Source organism: Artibeus jamaicensis, unplaced genomic scaffold, assembly GCF_021234435.1.
Source record: "Artibeus jamaicensis isolate MK-2021 breed Jamaican fruit bat unplaced genomic scaffold, CSHL_Jam_final contig_332, whole genome shotgun sequence".
Taxonomy (NCBI): domain Eukaryota; kingdom Metazoa; phylum Chordata; class Mammalia; order Chiroptera; family Phyllostomidae; genus Artibeus; species Artibeus jamaicensis.
This window is the reverse complement of record NW_026521788.1, coordinates 28,293,099-28,312,694: the sequence shown is the minus strand read 5'-3', so window position 1 is coordinate 28,312,694 and position 19,596 is coordinate 28,293,099. Positions and strand designations below refer to the sequence as shown.

The 19,596-nt window shown below is 45.4% G+C and overlaps 1 protein-coding gene across 8 annotated transcripts in view; it reads left to right on the top strand.

Moving 5' to 3' along the window:
• The window catches only part of KCNMA1 (potassium calcium-activated channel subfamily M alpha 1), a 735,030-nt gene that overhangs the window by 522,148 nt on the left and 193,286 nt on the right, over window positions 1–19,596 (top strand). For all 8 annotated transcript variants that reach the window (XM_053663957.1, XM_053663956.1, XM_053663955.1 and 5 more), the window contains exons 10-13: window positions 6,710–6,820; window positions 9,396–9,501; window positions 11,201–11,283; window positions 15,894–15,963. In XM_053663957.1, the coding sequence (XP_053519932.1) occupies window positions 6,710–6,820; window positions 9,396–9,501; window positions 11,201–11,283; window positions 15,894–15,963 (370 nt within the window). The remainder of the gene's footprint in view (window positions 1–6,709; window positions 6,821–9,395; window positions 9,502–11,200; window positions 11,284–15,893; window positions 15,964–19,596) is intronic.

The following is a 19,596-nucleotide window of genomic DNA, read 5'->3' as shown; positions in this document are numbered from 1 at the left end:
GTTTTGATTTCATTTTGGTCCTTTTTACGTGTACTTTTCTCTCATACACTTGAAATGTGGTGGTGGATCTGAGGTGGCAAGTCAGTCAGTGCTCTGACAGGCTTACAGTTAACTGTTAAGTTTCTTCTGTGCTGACTGTGGCACGGGGTCACCTAGCTACGTCCGCTCAAGCAACCAGTCCATCGGTCAACAGATAGATCTGGAAAGCCCAGCCAGTTTCGGAGTCCAGGATGGGGCCCACCCGCCTGGATTTCCCTTTGTTTACAGAAGATGATTCCCATGTGGAAATCCTTTGGGGCAGTCCTTCGGGATGGGCCATTGGCACAGCAGGAAGTGGGAAGGCAGGAGTTGGTGTAGCCTTCCTCCTTTTGGGCAGTGCTTTGAGTACTGACCACTGTGTGATGTGATGTGGGTTGTGGGCTCTCTTGCTGCCCCACCCTGCTATCTATATGATAAAACACTGCTGAATTTTTTTGACAAGTCTTTAAAATGCATTCCCATCAAGTCAGCAGCTACCAGTGGTGGGAGGCATTGGGGGAGGTGAGACGAGGAAAACATGATTAGAAGGCTCAGCAGAAAGACAAGAGATTCTAGCATATGTATTTGATATAAATATTATAGTTTTACAGAGACATCGAGATCAATATATGCCACATTTCATCTACCTCCTTGACAAAGTGAGCACAATGTATTCAGGAAAAGCTGTATAGGATTTTCAATTTACTCTGTATGATTTATTGTGACAGGATAGCTATGGGTTTTTCAAGTTCTTTATACTTGTTCCAGTAAAAATGGATATAGTATCTTTAAAAATAAACAGCCCAGAGCTGTGCATTTTACATTGTCTTCCTACAGCGAGGCCCTGCTAAAGAGAGATGTAAGACCCCTTGTGAGACCTGATGCAGTCGGATTAGCCTCTTTCCTCACTCTTTAGCATTGGGTGGGGAGCATAACCAGGTAACTGAATTAGGAAGCTGTTGCACAGGTCTAGACAAGATAGGCTGATGGCATGAACTGAGGTGGGGCCAGAGACCTGGAGCCCTGTGGGAGGATTCATCAGTGTCGGCGGCACAGCCCAGTCAGTCTGGGCCTCTTCGTTTTATAGTGACTTGTCCTTGGTTGCACCGGACTGGAGCTCCTTGAGCACACCAATTGCTTCCTCTGTTTAGAAGGCATCAAACCACAGTGGTAGGTCTGCCGTTGCTCTGGCATTCACTTGGCACTGAATCTCTGGACCTCAGTTTCCACATCAGAATGATGCAGGCACTAGACTCTATTAACTTGGCAAGGGCAATTCTGACACAGAGATTCATGTGAGAACATGCAAGGGAGCCCATCAGTGTCACAGTCCCTTTTTCAAAGGCCGCCGGCTCTCTGCAACACTACCTGAGTGTTTTTAAAAAGTATGTAGACTTTTGGTCTCATTAAACTAAGCTCAGTCTCAGGGGCTATGGATGATCCATTCCCTGTAGCTTTGATAAGCTTTGTCTGGGGCCCCCCCCCCCCCATGTTCCTCTAATGCCTCCAGCCCTAAGTCAGTGCCCCTAAGCTGCCCATTCTGAAAGGCACCAGTGGCACTGAGTTCTAAAACTGGGGTTCCAACGCCACAGGGGCCTTCCCACTTCCTGACCCATTTCCAAGAAGGGAGTGGAGTGATTGTAGAGAATGTGCAGGATTTTGTTCTGGAGATAAAGATGCTTAATAACACCGATATGTATTTAGTGAAGAGGCACCCATGAAATAAGCAGTTGGTCGTTTTCTGGTGAGCCCTGACAGCTTCCATAATAGTCAAGCATGGTTCTTGTTCTGAGTAAGTCACACTCAACCCCTTGATGCCATGCTTGTGCCCTGATCTGCCAGTGTTTCCCACCTCTAATTCAGCCCTGCCCAGGATTATGGCACCCTTACCCCAAACCAGGTATGCTTGCTTCCACTGGATGAGTAAATCCCTTCCACAAAATCCATCTGCTACCATTTTTCCATTACATGCTTCCTTGTGCATCTGAGATGGATCTTTTAATCCTAGACATTAACATTAGTTTGTCCTGAGAAAGATTTTTTTCACAGAACTAAACAAAGCTTTAAAAACCAAAAAGTACATCTGATGACAAATGGTTATTGATTTAGGTTTGTTGGCCACCTTCACAGACCAGGTGGCCAGGCCCACTGGAAATCAGTCGTGATCACCAGTGGTCTAAAAATGTTCAAACCTGGAGCTCCAGATGGCGGCAGCATTTGCTACCTTTAAGTGTAACTTTCCTAAATGTTCTCCATTGTCAACAAAGCATCTAGATTTCGGTTACCCTTGGATTCTTGGGCTGGTGAGGAAGTCCTAAGCTGGACATGGCCGATAATATCTAAAACGAATACTTGCACCACTTTGCCGCCCTGGGTTTGCCCATTGTGGCTTAATTTGAAAGTTGGTTTAGAGTTTCTGCTGCAATTCAGCCTTCTCCGCCTTGAGCCTCCTGTCCTGACTGACCAGGTGCCACCAGAATCTAGTGATACTGTGTCTCTGTGATGCTTTAAGTGAGGTTTATCTCCGTCCACTCTAGCCCCTACACTAAGCCTCTCCCCTGGCCTAGGAGGAATGCTCACATACCCCTCCACCGTGTGCTCAGGAGGATCTCCTGTTGGTCCAGAGGGAGCAGAAGCTGAAATACTGAAGCCTGTGTCCTTTCTACATCATATCTTTCTTAGTGAGAGTGAAAGTCAGAGACCTGGGTCACGACCTGGGAGAGTCACTTTTACTTGCTGTGGGATCCCAGGTATATCACCTAAGGAAATCGAGGTTCAGAGAGGTTGTCTGAAAAGATGCAGGTAACAGACAGGGTTGTCTGAGGACTAGGTGAGATTAAATGGGACACAGAGTATTATTTTGTATCTGCTACATATTGATTTACAGGTGTTACGTGAATCCTAGCATTTAATGCTAACCATGAGCCAGACCCTTTACTAGGCCATCACATGTATTACCTATTCAATTAAATCCTCCAGCCCCTCAGAGATTCTGACTTTAAAATTATAAAATGCAGAATTGGTACCTTGCCCAAGACTGTTTAGTGGTTTAGTCTCTGAGTCACCACGGGGCTATCAGAGTAGCAGTCTCACACGGTAGATTTGTAGGTGTCACAGAACCTGGCGGAGATCATTTTGGATGAGGATCTTTTTGGCATTCTTCAGATCCCACACTGCTAACAACCATCACTCTGCTCCTGAGGACAGCGCACCCTGCTCTCAATCTTAGAGCATTTTCAATTGTTGAAGATTCAAGAAACTCTGTTTCTCTTCTCCCCTCAGTAACATCCTTCCCAAAACTACTGCCTCTAGAATGTTCCACTCCTGAAAATATTTCTGAGAAATAAACATTTCCTCTTTCACCGTCCATCCCTTGCACTCCTTGCACGGCCCTTGGGGTGTCCTCAGATGAGGGCTAGTGGGAGCAGACCTTCTAATGCAGATGCTGAGTTAGAAGGGCAGCCTTTCCCCATCCATCAATTCTAACTGCATTCAAACATTTTCAATATGTGGGTTCCTTGATAACTTTCACTGTATGGAAAACAAAATAGAGGGAAATGATTATTGGCACAAAAGGGGGAAGCCGTAAATCTCCAAATCAGATATAGGACAGATTGGAACAATATGGGTTCCCCAAGGTTGCCATGATAATGCGTCTAATAACTCTCCTTGGGCAAAGAGGCAATCTGCTTTCAATCAATCTCTCTTTCTCTGAGCAGAAATACCAATTATGTTGACGGAAGATTTCTTTACCTCCCTTTTTGATAAAGACTGATCTCTACCCCAGAAATCATGCTGTAGCTAAAAGATATATATTTTTAAATTGTCTAGAATGGTATTGGACAGCTAACACCAAATGAGAAAAGTCAATTTTTTTTCTCCTTTCTTCTGCCAGCATTTGTCTACTTCTTGAGAGAAGTGAAAGCTAATTAAAGGCTTAAGGGATAATATTGATTGCATTGGAATATATTTTATATGTACCCAGCACATTTTCAACTAAGAGAACCCTGACTCTTTCTAAGGCTACATAAATCAGCGGGCTGGGTCTTTGATTCAAGGGTGAGAGGGCGAACTTGTCTCCTTCCCCTCCGCGTCTCACACATCTGTCCTCGAGATGAACGATTTTAAAAGAGGAAGAGGGACTGCTGGCAGATAGTCATTCAGCTCTTTGCATACAGGAGAGGAAGGATGAATGTCGAGGCATTTCTCTGGCTCTCTCATTGATTTGAGTCCAGCTTTGAATAATAGCTGGGCTTATGCTGGTGTAGAATTATGAGCTTTGTAGTGCCTGGGGCAGGAGGCTGGCTGGGGGTTTCAACATTTCAGTTCCCTCATGCATTGAATGACGGAAGAAGCTTGCCCAGGATCACACACATCCTTGGTGGCAGAGCGTGAAATCAAATACAACATACTTTCACATCCAGGTGGAACCAAGGTCAGTCCTGTGGAGGTACCCTTACCTTGGATCATAGCTGGTCTGTTCATTCATTCACTCGTTTTTAGTCCTTACCCTAGGATATGTTGATTGATTTTAGAGAAAGAGGAAGGGAGAGAGAGAGAGAGAGAAACATCAATGTGAGAGAGAAACATCCACTGGTTGTCCCCCGTACATGCCCCTACTGGGAATTGAACCCACAATCTAGGTGTGTGCCTTGACCAGAAATCGAGCCTGCAACCTTTTGGTGTATGGGGCGATGTTCCAACCACCTGAGCCACCTGGCAAGGGTGCTGGTCTTCCAAATCATGGAAATTAGTGGGCAGAAAGTATTAGAATTGCCCTGAGCAACCCCACCGTCATTTGTGAAGTGGTCAGGAGGAAGGTCCTGTTTCTTAGTCAATTTCTGAACAAACTTGGCAAATTCAAAACCAGAAATCTTGCTCAGATCATGCAAATTCATGCGCAGCCTGTTTTGTCTATACAAATACACATGTGCCACAAGCAACATTTTAAGGTATGATTCGATAAAAATGTATATAATCCAGGTGTTTAATTTACATCATGTATTCTATTCACCATGTATTTTAGGAAGGTGTCAGTCATACGGATTTTGAGCATAAAATTTGAATGGGTGGCCAAGGGATCTCTCTTAACCTAGCAGCTACCAGCTAGAGAGCACAGCGATCATGTTCAAGTGTCTCGTCTGAGGGAGCTGTGGACACTCTCCCCTCCCTGTGACGCCCTCCGCTTGCCCGATCACTAAGTACAGCTCCGTAACAATAACAGTTCATAATGGTGATGTTATTAACTGCAATGTGCGTATTATTGATTTACTCTTTGTTCTGCATCATTATCCTTTCACCAGTGAGTTTACTGCATTATTCTCACATACTTAGTCAAGCACCAAATTACAACGAAAGGGCAGGCTCTTGTAATGGCATCTAATGGAACATTGCATAAGTGATCATCACTGCCTCCTATTATGAGCTGCCTCCAGCCATGCGCTTTCTGCCTTATTGGAATGTGCACCAAGCAATTACCAAGTGCAAGGGACCTGGCCATTTTGAAATTTCCCACAGAATTACTGGGCTTCATGTTTGCCACCTGCCCATGCCTCACAGTCCAGCCAGGTATTCAGCCTTTGTCACTCTCAGCCCGAGGGGCACAGGGACCTGGGCTGCACCCCTTGCTACAACCTCTTTACTGTAAGCCAGCAGGTTTCATGTGCAGTCAGTCCCTGACTTTTGGTCCTGGGGCTAACTCTTACACCAAAGTACTTAGTCCTGAACAAGCATCATGTAATGAATGTAAGTGGCCACAGTATAGCCTGGTGTTAAAGTCAGATTCACCCAGAAGCCCACGGATGTAGGGGGGATGCTTGTTCCAATAGTTCTGGCAGAGGGGCTCCTTTCCTCAGGGGGCGCCACCATCTCCAAAATTGGAAGTCCAGTCTACCCTGGAACAATGGCAATAATGCCAGCCTCATCTCCTCCTAGTGTCTCCCCATCTTGAGGTCAGTTCCTTCGGCTCTCAGAGAAATCTCTGCCACCCTAAGGAAGCAGCTGTCTGGGGACACACAGATCTGCGGCCTGATCTACGATTCCACAGCCGTCCTGTCCCCATTTAGCCCTGAGTGATGCTCACTTACTGTAAAGTGTTACATGCCCCCATTGTCGGAGGAGTTATGGCAGAAAAATGCAAAATTTTCCTTTTTACTGCTTATGGCCAGCAGAGCCCATAACGTGTCAAGCTGCACATTAGCCACCCTGATAAAAGTTCGCTTTCTTACACACAAAATCATCGTTTCAGCAAGATTTGTTATCTCATTACCTGATAAGCTCTATGTCATAAACCAAGACTCATTCAGTAAATCTCCCGGGAGGACGCTTTGTGGGCAGAAAGGGAGAGATATGAATCTGCAAGGGACTTGATAATGCAGCATTTAAGCGCAGGTATAATGTCACTTATTGTTAAATGCATAAAACCACTTGGCCAAACGGTTGGGCTTTTAATAGGATTTTGTGCAGCATCAGGTGAGAAGCCATATGCCTTTTCTGTCGAGGAGTCACTGAGCACCTGCCAGCACCGCTGCTTTGCCTCACAGGCCTCTGGGGACAGGAGCTGGGCTTTTGTTGAGGCCGGGGAGGGGGTGATGAACGCTTTCCTGCAGCTGCGCGCTTCCTCTGTCCTGCTGGGAGTGGGTGCCTGGGTCATTGCCCGGCCGGCCTCTTCTAACTGGCCTCTCCCATTCAGGCACATTGTGGTCTGTGGACACATCACTCTGGAGAGTGTTTCCAATTTCCTGAAGGACTTTCTGCACAAGGACCGGGATGATGTCAACGTGGAGATCGTCTTTCTTCACAAGTAAGAGGCCCCCATTTTTTCAAGACCCTCCACCCAACAAGACACCACGAGGGGGACACCCTGAGTGTCTGCAGGAGTGAAGGTCTGGGGGTGGCACTGGGGGAGCAGAGCAGAGGTGAGTGAGTCACAGTCCCTTCTGGCTTCACTGGAGAGGACAGTGTAAACCAGTGGATGTGGAAACAGCACACTAAGTCGGTGGTGAGAGCAGCACATGCCTCTGTGAAGGCAATTCTGAAGTTTAGTATGGGTCACACACATCATCACTGTCCCCTCAGCTGTCTGGATCTCTGTGATCCAGATGTGCCTGCAGTGTGTGGTGTGGGATGATTAACGGTATGCTGTGGATGCTTTATGAGTGCTGGAGTGACACAGTGACCAAAGAAGGCACAGGCCTAACAGGAAGCAGGGTGTAAGGTGATGATAATAGCAACGACAACTGTGGGTCCTAGAAACCTTCAGTGGGGGACCCTAGTGTTGATCACGGCATATACAGTCTCTCCTGTGATCAACAGGAGTTAAGTAGGTGCTCTGGACTCAGAACATCTGATCTGAATCTTGACTCAACCAATTACTTGTTGAACAAGTTAACTTACCTTCTCTGGGCCTCAGTTTCCACATCCATAAGACCAGGAGATCATCATGGTTCCTACCAGCCTCCTTGGGCTATTGTGAGAATGAAAAGAAGTAACTCTTGTAAAATATGCAGAGCAGAGTCAGGCGTGAAGTAACTGCTCAATCAATGTGAGCCTGTACTGTGAAAGATAAGATATATTAGGTCACATAATCAATTTAGAAGTTGGGTCTTATATGTTTGTTTTATAGATGAGGAAGGCAAAATAGCTCCCCTCTGCTCAGTGCCGTTGACTTTTTAAGCTTTGTCATATTCTCTTTTACGTAAAAAGTAGTCTGCTCCAAGGATGAAAGGTTTGGGGGGGCACGGCTACAGTCTGCTGACATGGGTTGCACTGACTTCTTTTATGGACGTGTGGCTGTGAAGGGGCCAGCCCTAGCCTTCAGTTGCTGGAGGGACAAAGCTTACATGTTGGTGTTGGCTTGATACAGCGTTGACCACCCGGGACTCAGTCCTCCTCCGGGATTTCCCTGCAAGCTCCCATTGTGTTCATCCCCTTCCTGTGGGCATTTCACCAAACTGGCCACCATGTTTGAGCACTGGCATTTTTCTCCTCAGCACTGACTTCTTCAAGTTCTGAAAAGCCTGGCCAGGTCATGGGCCTCAGAGCAGAACCCACAGATGGATTTGGTGCTTAGCCGCTGACTATCAGCTGTGGGGCCTGACTTCTGCTGAGCATTTTAGAAGGTGCAAGAGAAGCGTAGTATGTAGGTTCTGCCCTCATGTTGGTTGAACATTTGAAGCGTAACACATGTGTGACATTAGATAGAGCACAACATTGACACTGAATTAACTTACTGAAGTCAGTTTAATCAAGCGGCAGAATGGCCAGGGGCCCGTGTACCAGGGAGGGACCTCCACTTCTTTATTACTAAGGCAGGAGTCAGGAAAGAAGCACAGTTTGTGTAAGATCTGGAAGACTGGTCAGATATATACAGGCAGCTACTCTTCTCTCACCCATGGCTTTGGTCTGAATCAACAAGTCGGCTTCTTGTGCTTCCGTTGCTAGGACTCACCCTGTCTCCTCTGCATCTATTAGTGTCAGCATGACAGTCGGTGGCCCAAGTTAGTTCATCTCTTGAAGCTTTGCGTTAATACCATACCTTCCTCTAGGGTTGTTTTGAGATTGAAGTGAGTTCCTACTGGTCAAGTGTTTAGAATCATATTTGCTATGTAGTAAATGCTGAAAACACTAAAATTTATTTTTACTAGGTACTTAATAAATGTTAGCCAAGTGTTGATTAATACAGTTCTTGGCGCCTAGTAGGTTTTAACTATCTCCCAGTGCCTAGTATCATACCACGTGGTAAGCAGGTATTTTTCATCCCTCCAGAACTGATAAATGAATAAATAGTTATCATAACGATTGTTATCACTGATTTAATTTTTATCCCCCAGTGGGAAAGATGTCTTTATAGCTCAGCCGTAAGAACGATGGATACTGTACACAGGTGGGAACCAAGAACAGCACTGAGAGTAAATGAACTCTGTGTGCGGCTGGTCAGAGGTGACATTTTTTGATTCAGTCCCTGTGGGATGAGAAGTCGAGGGACTGGAGAAACAGGGAAAAGGCTTCTGATAGAAGCAGGGAGTCTTGCCAGGGGGCCTTTGGCTAATCACTGATCTGACAGCCTCAGTTTCTCTACTCATCAAATAGGGACTCGACTCCTAATGAAGCCGAAGACATTTTGCCCCATGCTCATTAGGCTTTGCAGAAAGCCGTGAGCCTGTTGCTTTCACCTTGGTATTGGTTTTGCTTTGCAGTTGGGCTGGGGTTTTGACTCTCTTGAATGTGAACCTTTTATTTATGATAAGCACAGGGGCTGCTTTGGAGGTGAAAGCCTTTACTCAAGTCTTCCTCTGTGGAAGTCAAGAGAGGAGGCTGTGGAGGCTGAAATTCCTGAGTCTGTCATGCTAATGGCTGTGTTTTCTCCCCCTGCACAGCATTTCTCCTAATCTGGAGCTCGAAGCTCTATTCAAACGACATTTTACTCAGGTGGAATTTTATCAGGGTTCAGTCCTCAATCCACATGATCTTGCAAGAGTCAAGGTAAGGAGAAAGAAGTGACTTCTGCTTTTACTCCATCTCAAGAGGGGGGTGATGCCTGACTCTGGTGAGGGACATACGCCTCAGGATGGCTAAGAGTCACCTCTCAACCCCTAATAGGTCAGAAACCACCAATCTTGACATCACCCTGCCTTTGGCCTCAGGACTTCGTTCTGCTGGCACCTGGTAGCTCACCTGTAAACAGTCTACACTTGAACTAGTCCTAACATGAAATTTATTTTGCTAGTCCCCTCAGTGTCAGCACTGCTAGAGGAAGTAGACTAGTCTCATTCACAACATAATAATCAAGTTTTTCCCATCTTGAATACTTAAATTGGTCTCACCATAGCTCTGAAATTCATTATTTTTATCAGAAAGGAGCATTAACTATAAAATGTAAAATAAAATTTTAGCGAGCCGTGAAACATTTTTAGCTTCCTTTTTATCTCCACCAAAGATTAAGGTGCAAAGCTAGACATACAGGTAGCCAGTACCAGTTGGTAATGGGCTCGTTCTTCTTTCCAGAATGTGCTAACGTGGATCCCTCTTATAAGGGAATGGGGTACAGCAAAGTGGCATCTGCTACTTTACTCATTTTGTATCAGTTTTGTAAGCACACTCGATATTTGCATGGCAGTGAGTGTAGATTAAAATTTACATGTCAATGAATCCAAGAGACAGTAAATTATGTGGCCACCACATAATTAAGTACATAATGTCATTGGCAAACATGAATAAACCAATAGGATTTGGTAAATGATTTGGATTATTAAGGAAAACTAGAGGCACTTGGGTCACATACCAAAGAGAAAGCCATGCCTTCCCACCAAATGCAGGACTGACATGTTACGTAGAGCGTACCAAGCAGGACAGATTGCAGGGTTGAGCCGGCACGAGAAATCTTATACTTATAGGTCCAGTTAATCTTAGTATCACCCAGACTCGATCCAAGTCAGGGCTAATGCAAAAGCTTATGAAAACTTAGAGAAAACAGTTATTGTCCTTAGACCTAATTTAGATGTAAGTAATTATTGGCGCAGCTCACAGTAATAAATTATTTTTGGCTCATGTGCAGATAAGTCAGTAGTTTATAGTTGGAGATAGCCTGTAAACATTATTTTACTCATACAGATTTGTTGTCTTTTGAATATCTGAATGCCAACTGAATACTGAGCTAGTATTGGATTCAGGGCTCTCATTTCCTCTTACTCCCCAGTTAAGGTTTAAGAAAGGTTAAAGGAAGCATTTTGGAGTCTAAATTACTGAATCCCCAACTACTCAGTCAACTTGGTAACCTGAGAGGAGGGGGTAGTCCACCTAACTCCATTTCTCACCTAGAAAAGTTTGGGTGATGGTGCAGACAGTGGAGCTAGGGGTTGGGGGGTGGGTGGACCGAAAAACTTAGTTAACAGTTATTTAAAGAAATCTGGAAAGTTCACATGTAAGAGACTATTAGAAAGGAACAGTGTAATTGCCAAGGTACATGTTGTGCCCTTCGAGAGAAATAAGATGAATTGTTTGTATCATAACAAGAACTTGCAACCTACACTTTTGACAAAAAGTATAATCTCTCAGGACTCTTTTTTAAAAAATTTCCTTGCAAAGTGTCAGGGTTCCCCAAGAGCTGCTAAAAGAGAGAGTCTTCCACCAAGCATGGCTATTTATATGTTTGTGTTCTGTGATTTTCCTTTTGGTGTCTTAGATAGAGTCAGCAGATGCGTGCCTCATCCTTGCCAATAAGTACTGCGCTGACCCCGATGCTGAAGATGCCTCCAACATCATGAGGTAAACTCGGGGAGCCTGGAGTAGGCTCTGGGCTTGGTGCTCTTTTGGGTCCGCTGCAGAACACCGTCTCCCCCATAAGCAACCCACAACTTGCATGTGCCTGGGGGGGAGCTGAAGCTGTGGCAGGTGTGGAGGGCAGTGCCACAGGCATTGTCAACAGGAAGTTCATTCTTAGAAGATGAAAGCTCTGGGGTCTTGAGTTTGAGATCCTTTAGACAGGACTAGGAAAGGAGAGATAAATTTCGGTGGGCATAGGCCTGAAATAAAGTACCATGTTTCCCAAGGGAGAATGGATCTGAGATACCTTAACTGGGAGTGCTTTTGTCTCTTGGGACATTTTGAAACACCTGGAGATGTTCTTGGTTGTCATAACTAGGGGAGAGTCTTGCTCTTGTCTGGTGTGTAGAGACCAGTAAAGCTGCTCATCATCTTACAATGCAAAAGACAGCTCCCCACAGCAGAGAATCATCTGGCCAGAATGTGAATAGGGCCCAGGGTGAGAAGCCCCATGTTAGAGCTTTCCAAGTGTGTCTATAGCACAGTGATTAATGTCACCCACAAAGAGGAGTTCATTTACCAGAGTTTGTTTCAACCAGTTTCCCCAAGTCAAATAATTTTGTTCACTGAATATTTTCTCATTGCTTTTAGTACTAATATGAATTTTTAAGACAATGTGCTATAGAGAGTTTTCAAAACTATTTGACTCTAAGCCCCACCCCCATTTTTAAAGAACATCCACTGGGGGTGGGGAGCTGTCTTTGGAGAACCCTTCCCAGTAACTTCCTGCAAATGGGCAGAGCCTGTCTAAGGCCGCTCCCTGCCCAGCTCCTACTCTTTAGTATTTCAGAAAAAAAAAACAACTGCTCCATGTTTGTTCTTTCACAGACCCAAATTCCAGACATCTTGTGTCTATGAAATATCTCAAAAGTTAAGCGATTTTGCTCCAGATAGTTAAAGCCCTTTTGAATTCTTCTTTCCTACAGCAGAGTGGTTAAGAGAGCTGGGAGGGAATAATAAGGAGAACCTTCTGGAGAAGAGATGAACTAAGAGAAAACATTTCACTCCGACTATATTCCCAGGGACTCTTGCCTAATTGCAAACAGCCATCTTTGGGGTCTAGACAAAGATTCCGTTCTCCCTGCAGCTTGGTTTACTGTGTCTTGGGATTTCACCGAGGTACAGGGTTGGGAAGTTGTCTTTGCATCGTCACAGTGCTCCCATCTCCTTTGTTTGCCTTTAATCAGTGGCCCCAAGTGACATGAGCCTCCCCATCAGTGAGGTGGGGGAATTCCTTTCTGCGTTTCGGGTGAGCAAGTCCTCCCCTCAGCATCTGGTCCTTGTGTCTGGCAAGCGACATCTGGCGCGATGTTCCCTTTGCACTCACTTTTCTTTGGCAATACGATTAGTGCAGTCGTTCTGAGAAAGTCAATGCCTGAAGTCTTGTAAGCACTGGACTTGCCGGGCTGCAGGGAGATGGGTCCACCCCTTAACTAGTCACAGCTGGAAAGTGACTACATCAGCCTCAGCTGAAGGTGGGTCAGTCTGCCCTTTCCTTGAACTAGGATTTCCATTCTTCACTATGTTTTTGTATCATTGGAAGTGATAAAAATGTGGTCTTTAAGGAACCAGGCCTCATTATCTTCAAAATTTCATCCAAAAAAAAAAATCAAAAGAAGATGAAGCTTAATGTGTTGACCCCACAAAAAAGTTTGAGGCTGGTACTGCCTCCTCCCCCACCCCATTCAAAAGTGACTAATTGAAATGATAATAGCTTTGAAATGGGCATTTCTCTTAATCACAATATTTTATATAAGCCCTAACTGTGATAGGGTTAATGTGAAGACATCTAGGTTACCAGGGTGAGAGGCATGATGCCAAGGTATAAAGATTCCTGAACAAAGTACTGTAGTATCAGAAATGTAACTAAGCCCTCTATTAACCAGAATGAGAACTAAGGCCTGGGCAGCAAAAGGAAATGGGAGATCCAGGGTTAAAAATGGGCTTTGTCTTTCCCTTATTTGTATAAGCCTCCTTCCTCCTTAATATAATGAGACCAATCTGCCCCTTTTGAAATTAAAATGTCAAAGATCCATTTGAAATGAGCTAATGCAGAAAACTGGCTGATGCTGTGAACTGAATTCAGAGGCCTGACAAAGGCTCAAAGTCCTTGAGTTATAAGCGTGGGCCAAAGCAACACTTTTTCAAAAATAAAATGAAATCCTTCAAGTGCAAAAGCCCAGGGTGAATTTGTGCACGAGGGACTTATGTGTGATCTGTTGCCTAAATTCACAAGTTGTAGCTTTTCAGACAAAGCTGTTTCCTGGCTGCCTTTTCCCCATCTTTGCACACACACAAAAAAGAGCAGAGACTTTCTTGGTGGGAAGTTTGTGGGGTGGTCATAATAAATGCACTTGCATTTCTGAGTAGGCTTAGGAGGTGGCCTTTCTGCGGATTCCATTCATTAGCCTTCCTTGTCACAGAAGGAAATGTACAATGTCACCTCTGACAGAGTCGGTAATGACAAAAACCATAACTTACACGTGGAGAGAGCTTTTAATGATTTCAAAGCATTTTCACATCTGGTCTCTCATTTTGCTTTTCATACCAACCCTGTGAAATAAATAAAGCAGGTACTGTTGCCCCCAGTGTCCAGATGAGGGAACAGTCACAGAGGACCAGGATTTCCGGAAGGTCACCCGGTTCGTTAGTACAATAGCGGGGACTGGAGTCCAGGTGTTTCAGTTTCTCTGCTCCTGGCCCCTCCCCTTTCCGCACAGGGATTGTCAAACAAATCAAAGGGGAGGGGTGGGCAGTGGTTAATCCTGAGTTGGCCTGAGGGCATTTTGGAGAGATTTTCCGCCAAATCAGGATTTCTGGAAGGCCTTGCCTTCCATCTCTAACTGTTACCGAACAAGAGGTCCGAGGGAGGGGCAATACAATATTTGCCCCACCTAGGGATGCCCAAAACTGCTATACAACAGGGGCCCCTCCCAAGGACAAAATACTAATATCTACTGGGCTCTTCTGTCCGCCGCTAATTGGAAAGACATCTCTTAATGCCAGAGATTTGTGAAAAGGAAACAAAATGTTTATTTAATGCTATTCAGGCCTAATGCCACCACTAAAATATCAAAGTCCTTTAGGGTATACACCTACACCCACACAGCGCTCCCTTCTCCCACTGTCCCAACTCCGGATACCGTAAATCAGGAAAAGAGCACACGTCTGTATTGCAGGCTGCTGGCACTGTCAGCTGTGTCACTGTGCAGGATCTTGAGTTAATCCAAAGTACTGTGCTACCTCTCACGGTCCACTGGCAAGAGTCCTTTGTACCCAGTTCCAGTCAAAGTCTCTCTTGCTTTCCAGGCCACGTGGCCAAATGGGCACCCCAAAGCCTCATGGGCCTCTTCTACCAGCTGCAGGGGTTCGCACTCCACCAAAAGCATGTGGCTTTCTTCTTCACCTGGCTGCAGGGATCTCCATTCTGTCCCGGAGCCAGTCTTTTCCAAGCTCCCACACACCGGCCCTTCCACTCAGGGGCGCAGCCCTTAGTTACATCCTGAGTCCAAGCCCTTCTCACTCAGGAGAGCAGCCCCTAGTTCCCATCTTGAGTCCCCGAACCCTTCTCACTCAGGAGTACAGACCTTAGTTACCATTCTGAGTCCAAGCCCTTCTCACTCCGGAGAGCAGCCCCTCATTACATCCTCCTGAGTCCAAGCCCTTCTCACTCAGGAGTGCAGCCCCTTGTTACATCCTCCTGAGTCCCAGCTCACTACCTTCTCCTTGACTCCAAACTTGGCCACTCCTATTTAACATATCTATGAAACCAGTTAAAGGTTATAGATATGTTAAATAACCATTCCAGAGGTTAGCTGCAAAACTGTTGCTATGCAAAATTCTTCCCCCTGGGGGGAGGTGTGAGGACATCTTATATGTCTCTCTAATATTCTTATACACTTTGAATTCTGGACACCATTCCAAATCTTTTTTTGGGGGCCCCCCTGGCTGCACCCTGTATCATAACCACCACTGAAGTCATCATTCAGGTAGTTATTAGTTATGGAAACCTGAGCCATCGATCTTATCTTAAGGGCCCTGCTTAGAGATCATTTTTGTGAGTGGCCACGTGTACAACAATTAGAATCATTTGGTTTGTCATTGTTGTCTCAAATTATTAACTCAGGGAATTGGACTCCTAGCAAATTGTTTCTAGGCTCTCTTCCCCAGGGCATGAGATTGCAAACCTCCCTTGGCCCCATGAATTGGGCTTGCTTTCTTTAGTTGCCTATGTAGGCAACGAACCCTGACCCTTGTTCTGGAACCCCCACCCCCAGTACACATACACTCACCATCCATCGCCAAGATACCACAAGGCCTCTCTCCTCTTTTGTGCCCAGGACACAGTCTGTGACAGTTGTGTGGTTTCTTTGTCACACTACCACAGGGTATGGTGGTGGAAACAGCTTAACTTGGCCCAGTGCCTGCAACCCCTCAGGATGGCTCTGGCTGCTGGCATCACACTCAATGCATTTAATTATAATCAAATTAATTTTATCCGACTCCGAGGGTGAGGCAAACCCTGCTTCAGCTTTGGTTTTTTTCTTTTTCAGAGTAATCTCCATAAAGAACTACCATCCGAAGATAAGAATCATCACTCAGATGCTGCAGTATCACAACAAGGTAGGACAGTGAGAGCCCCTCCCAGGCTGAGAGATGCACACGTGGGTCCAGCCTCTCCTCCCTCACCATACAGCCCAACACGTGTGCGTGCACACACAGCAAAGGCCTGGGTAGAGAGCGTGGTGGGGAAAAACCTCCCTGGGACATTTCTTCAGTCCTTGTTTGTAGTTGATCACGGGAAGCAAGTACCTTCAGTACTGATTCTTTCATTTAGGAAGCCTTGGTTGTTGGTCCTCTAGGTTCAGAAATACTGATGCATTCTTAGATCTCCTTCCAACAACTTCCATGTTTATGTGTTGCACTAATTTCTTTAGCTGGTAATTACAGATCACCTACTAGGCGGTCCACATTCTTAGCCTGGGCTCCTAACCCCACATAGATATAATGAAGAAGTCCTGTTTTGTGCCCTCAAGGATTCAGCACTCCATGTGTGAGAGTGTCTCCAATCGGACTTTCCTACCTGAGACCAGGTGAATGTGGGGGAAGGAAATATGGTTGGGTGGAGAATGCGGAGCATGGCATGCTCAAATTCAAGATGAATTGCATGGTTGAATTCAGGAAAACAGTTGGCTAGCTAGAGATTAAGCAAGAAGGAATTGTCCTAGTGTTACTGCTGACAAGGGGGTTGGAAAGTCTGTGCTGTTTCCTGGAGCCCAGTCGCATTCAGAGGCAGCGCTCCTTCACCCAGACGGTCATTACACTCCGAGGAAAACAGCTTTGGGGGAGGGAAGGTGGCACTTTTTTCTGCTTGCTACGGAACCAGTCACTCCCTTAATGAGGCTTAGAAACCAGAGGCTTCTCAGTACCTGGAACCAGGTGTCCTGTCTGAACAGAATAACTCCCTGCTGGGTTTTGACTGAGCTCGTGTCCCATCTTATAGGCCACATTCCCTATGAAATAGGCCGTCAGGTGACCCAGAGAAGACCTACTCTGCCAAATGCGCCAATGCCACGCCATTATTTCTTAATTGTTGGCAAGTGCTGCCCCATTTTGCAGAGTGGAGGGCCATCAGCGGCTGTTGTTGAGTGGAGCCTGCTGTCAGTGACTGGCCTGCCACGCAGGTCTGTTGCCCAGTGCCGACTGTTGCCCAGCCCTGGGCAGGTGGTTCCATGGCAGACAGTGTTGCTCCGCAGCCAGTGGGCTTGGTGATGGGCACCCAAGGTCACGTTGTCCTATGTGTCTCTGGAAAACCCAAGGACACTAAAGAGAGAAAGTGAGGACATTGGTAACTCACCAGCACTGATTTGGAGAGGTTTTTTTGATAGCAGCCCCTGCAGGTGGAGGAGGAGCTGTGGTGGGTGACAGCTCCTGAAGCAACTAACTTTTCTTCTTTCATTTGTGATTTGAAATTTTCTTTCACGTGGGAGTGCTTTAAGCCGTTGTTTAGATTTTTGGCTGAATTTAGATTGAATAGGAAAACTAATATGGTATGTTTACAAAGGGATTTCAGTTTCTTCCTTTCTGCTTCCAATGAGTGCTGATGTAGCATCTTCAAGAAATTAAGGAGGATTTCAGCTACGGGATTCTCGTCAAACTCAATGTAGCTTGGCGGGCCTAGGATCCAGATGGCACCTGGTCAGTGTTCACATGCTCGCAGCAGGCTGAATGTCTTCCACAAACCTCCGTGTCATAACTATTCAGAAACAATAATGAAGACACCAACTGTTCCATGATTATTTGCTTAAAGACACATTTTATTTTAAACCACTCCAAGCTACATGGGTTTTAGAATTGGGCAAAAATCACCTATGAGACTTTCCCCCTGGGAGTTTAATGTGGGTGCAAGGGACAAAGTGACTTTGACACAGGGCCTTTTTCTCTCCCATTTCATTTCTATCTTCTAGAGAAAGAACAGAAAGTCCACTGGTCATTATTTGTTATCTTATTTCTTGTATAGTTGCAACTAGACATTCTACACCTTGCTTTACAGTTTTGCTCTGCTCCCTAAGGTCTTCCTGTACCTACCTTTTCATTGTGTTTTTCTTCACCTTCCATGCAATATTATTATTTTTCTTCCTTTCTTGGCACTTTCTCTTCACCAGACATCTTCACCCATTAAAACTTGCTTTCAGGAAAGAACCTGGTATGTGTGTGTAAACTTACGTCACTGTCAACATAGTCCAAGGGATAGTTAATCCCATCATTGGATACCATATATGAAATACAGAGAATTTCAGTCCCCTGTGACCATTATTTAGGGCCTCGAGACATGTATGGAAGCTGCCGGCTTGCTTTCCATAAACTCTCATAAAACTGGTCCTGGTTTGTCAGCATAATAATCTCAGACATTTGTGTCATATTTTATGGTTTCAAAAGAGCTTTGACATCCATTATCTCATTTAGTCCTCTTCTGACCATCTGTGCACTTTAGCATCCCACTGTGTCTTCGGGGCTCTAAGCTCTGTCTCAGACAGAGCAGCTCTGGTCAGCACAAGTCATGATCATCGGCAGCCAGTGAGCTAAGAGAACTGCCAACTACCACCTTCTCTTTGAACAGAGCCATAGTCCACTGAACCAAACTGTGGTTCCTCGGAGTTAGGCCTCATAGAAAGATTGGTATTCTCTAAAGTGGATGTGTTTAACATCACTAGAGTCTGTGGAAATGTTCGCAGCCTACTCAATTTCAAACAAGGAAAGAATATAGCCTAGGGAGTTTTCCGATTTGATTGCAGATGACTTGAATCTCTTCAAGAGAATGGAAAGAATGGTTTGTGATATCTTGGAAAAGTGTTGGTTCTGATGATTTAGCTATTACTGGACTTTTTCCTTCAAGCAGATTGTAGTGAAAGAGGCCTTTTTCTCTGACCTGGAAGCCAAGTCCTAATGGCCCAGTCTTTTTGACTTGCTACTACAAACTTACACTTGGGTGTTGAAAGTATTTTCTGTAACGCAACCTTCTTTGTTCTTCATGGGGGCCTCCCCACAGTTTTGTGCATGGTGAGAAGTGGAGCTGGGGCTGGAATTCATCTCTCCTGGTTTCCCAGGACAAACTGTCTCACATTCCTCCTTCCTGAGATGAGCAGTGACTCAGCAGCAGAAACCGGGCACCCTTGCCTGCTCCACCCTGCTCAGCAGGTCTGCTTCTTCAGGTTACTCCCATGCAGTAATGCTGGCATTTTCACTGGACCTACACTTCTGTCAGTGAAAAAGGACAGAGTTGCCAGAAACAAAGAATTTCAGTTCCTGGGTCACCTTCCTCATTTTGTTTCATGCACACAGACGTCCCTAGTCCTGGGCTTGGGCGCATCCCTCGCGGCTCCCTCCCTGTGATTGCAGAAGCTTTGGGGGCCAAGAAAGGAAGCCTGAGAAACAAAAACAAGTGCCTTTCTTGTGTACTAACACATAGAATATGTCTAAGGAACTCAAACCAGATGAGCACAGGAGGGACCCAAGGCCTAAAAGCCTGGACTTCATACCCTGGATGGCACATGCAGACATGAGAGTCCTCTTGAAAATGTTTTGTTTGTTTGTTTGAAGATGCCTGTCTGGGGCTTGGACCACCCATATCTTTCACACTTGATGGTTTTATTTTTCATTACTTAGATTCAGTGTCTCCTGATTCTTCTCAGATGGTGTTAATGCAAATGAACATTTCTTCACTGAGACTGATTGATATATTATTCTCTATGGTGC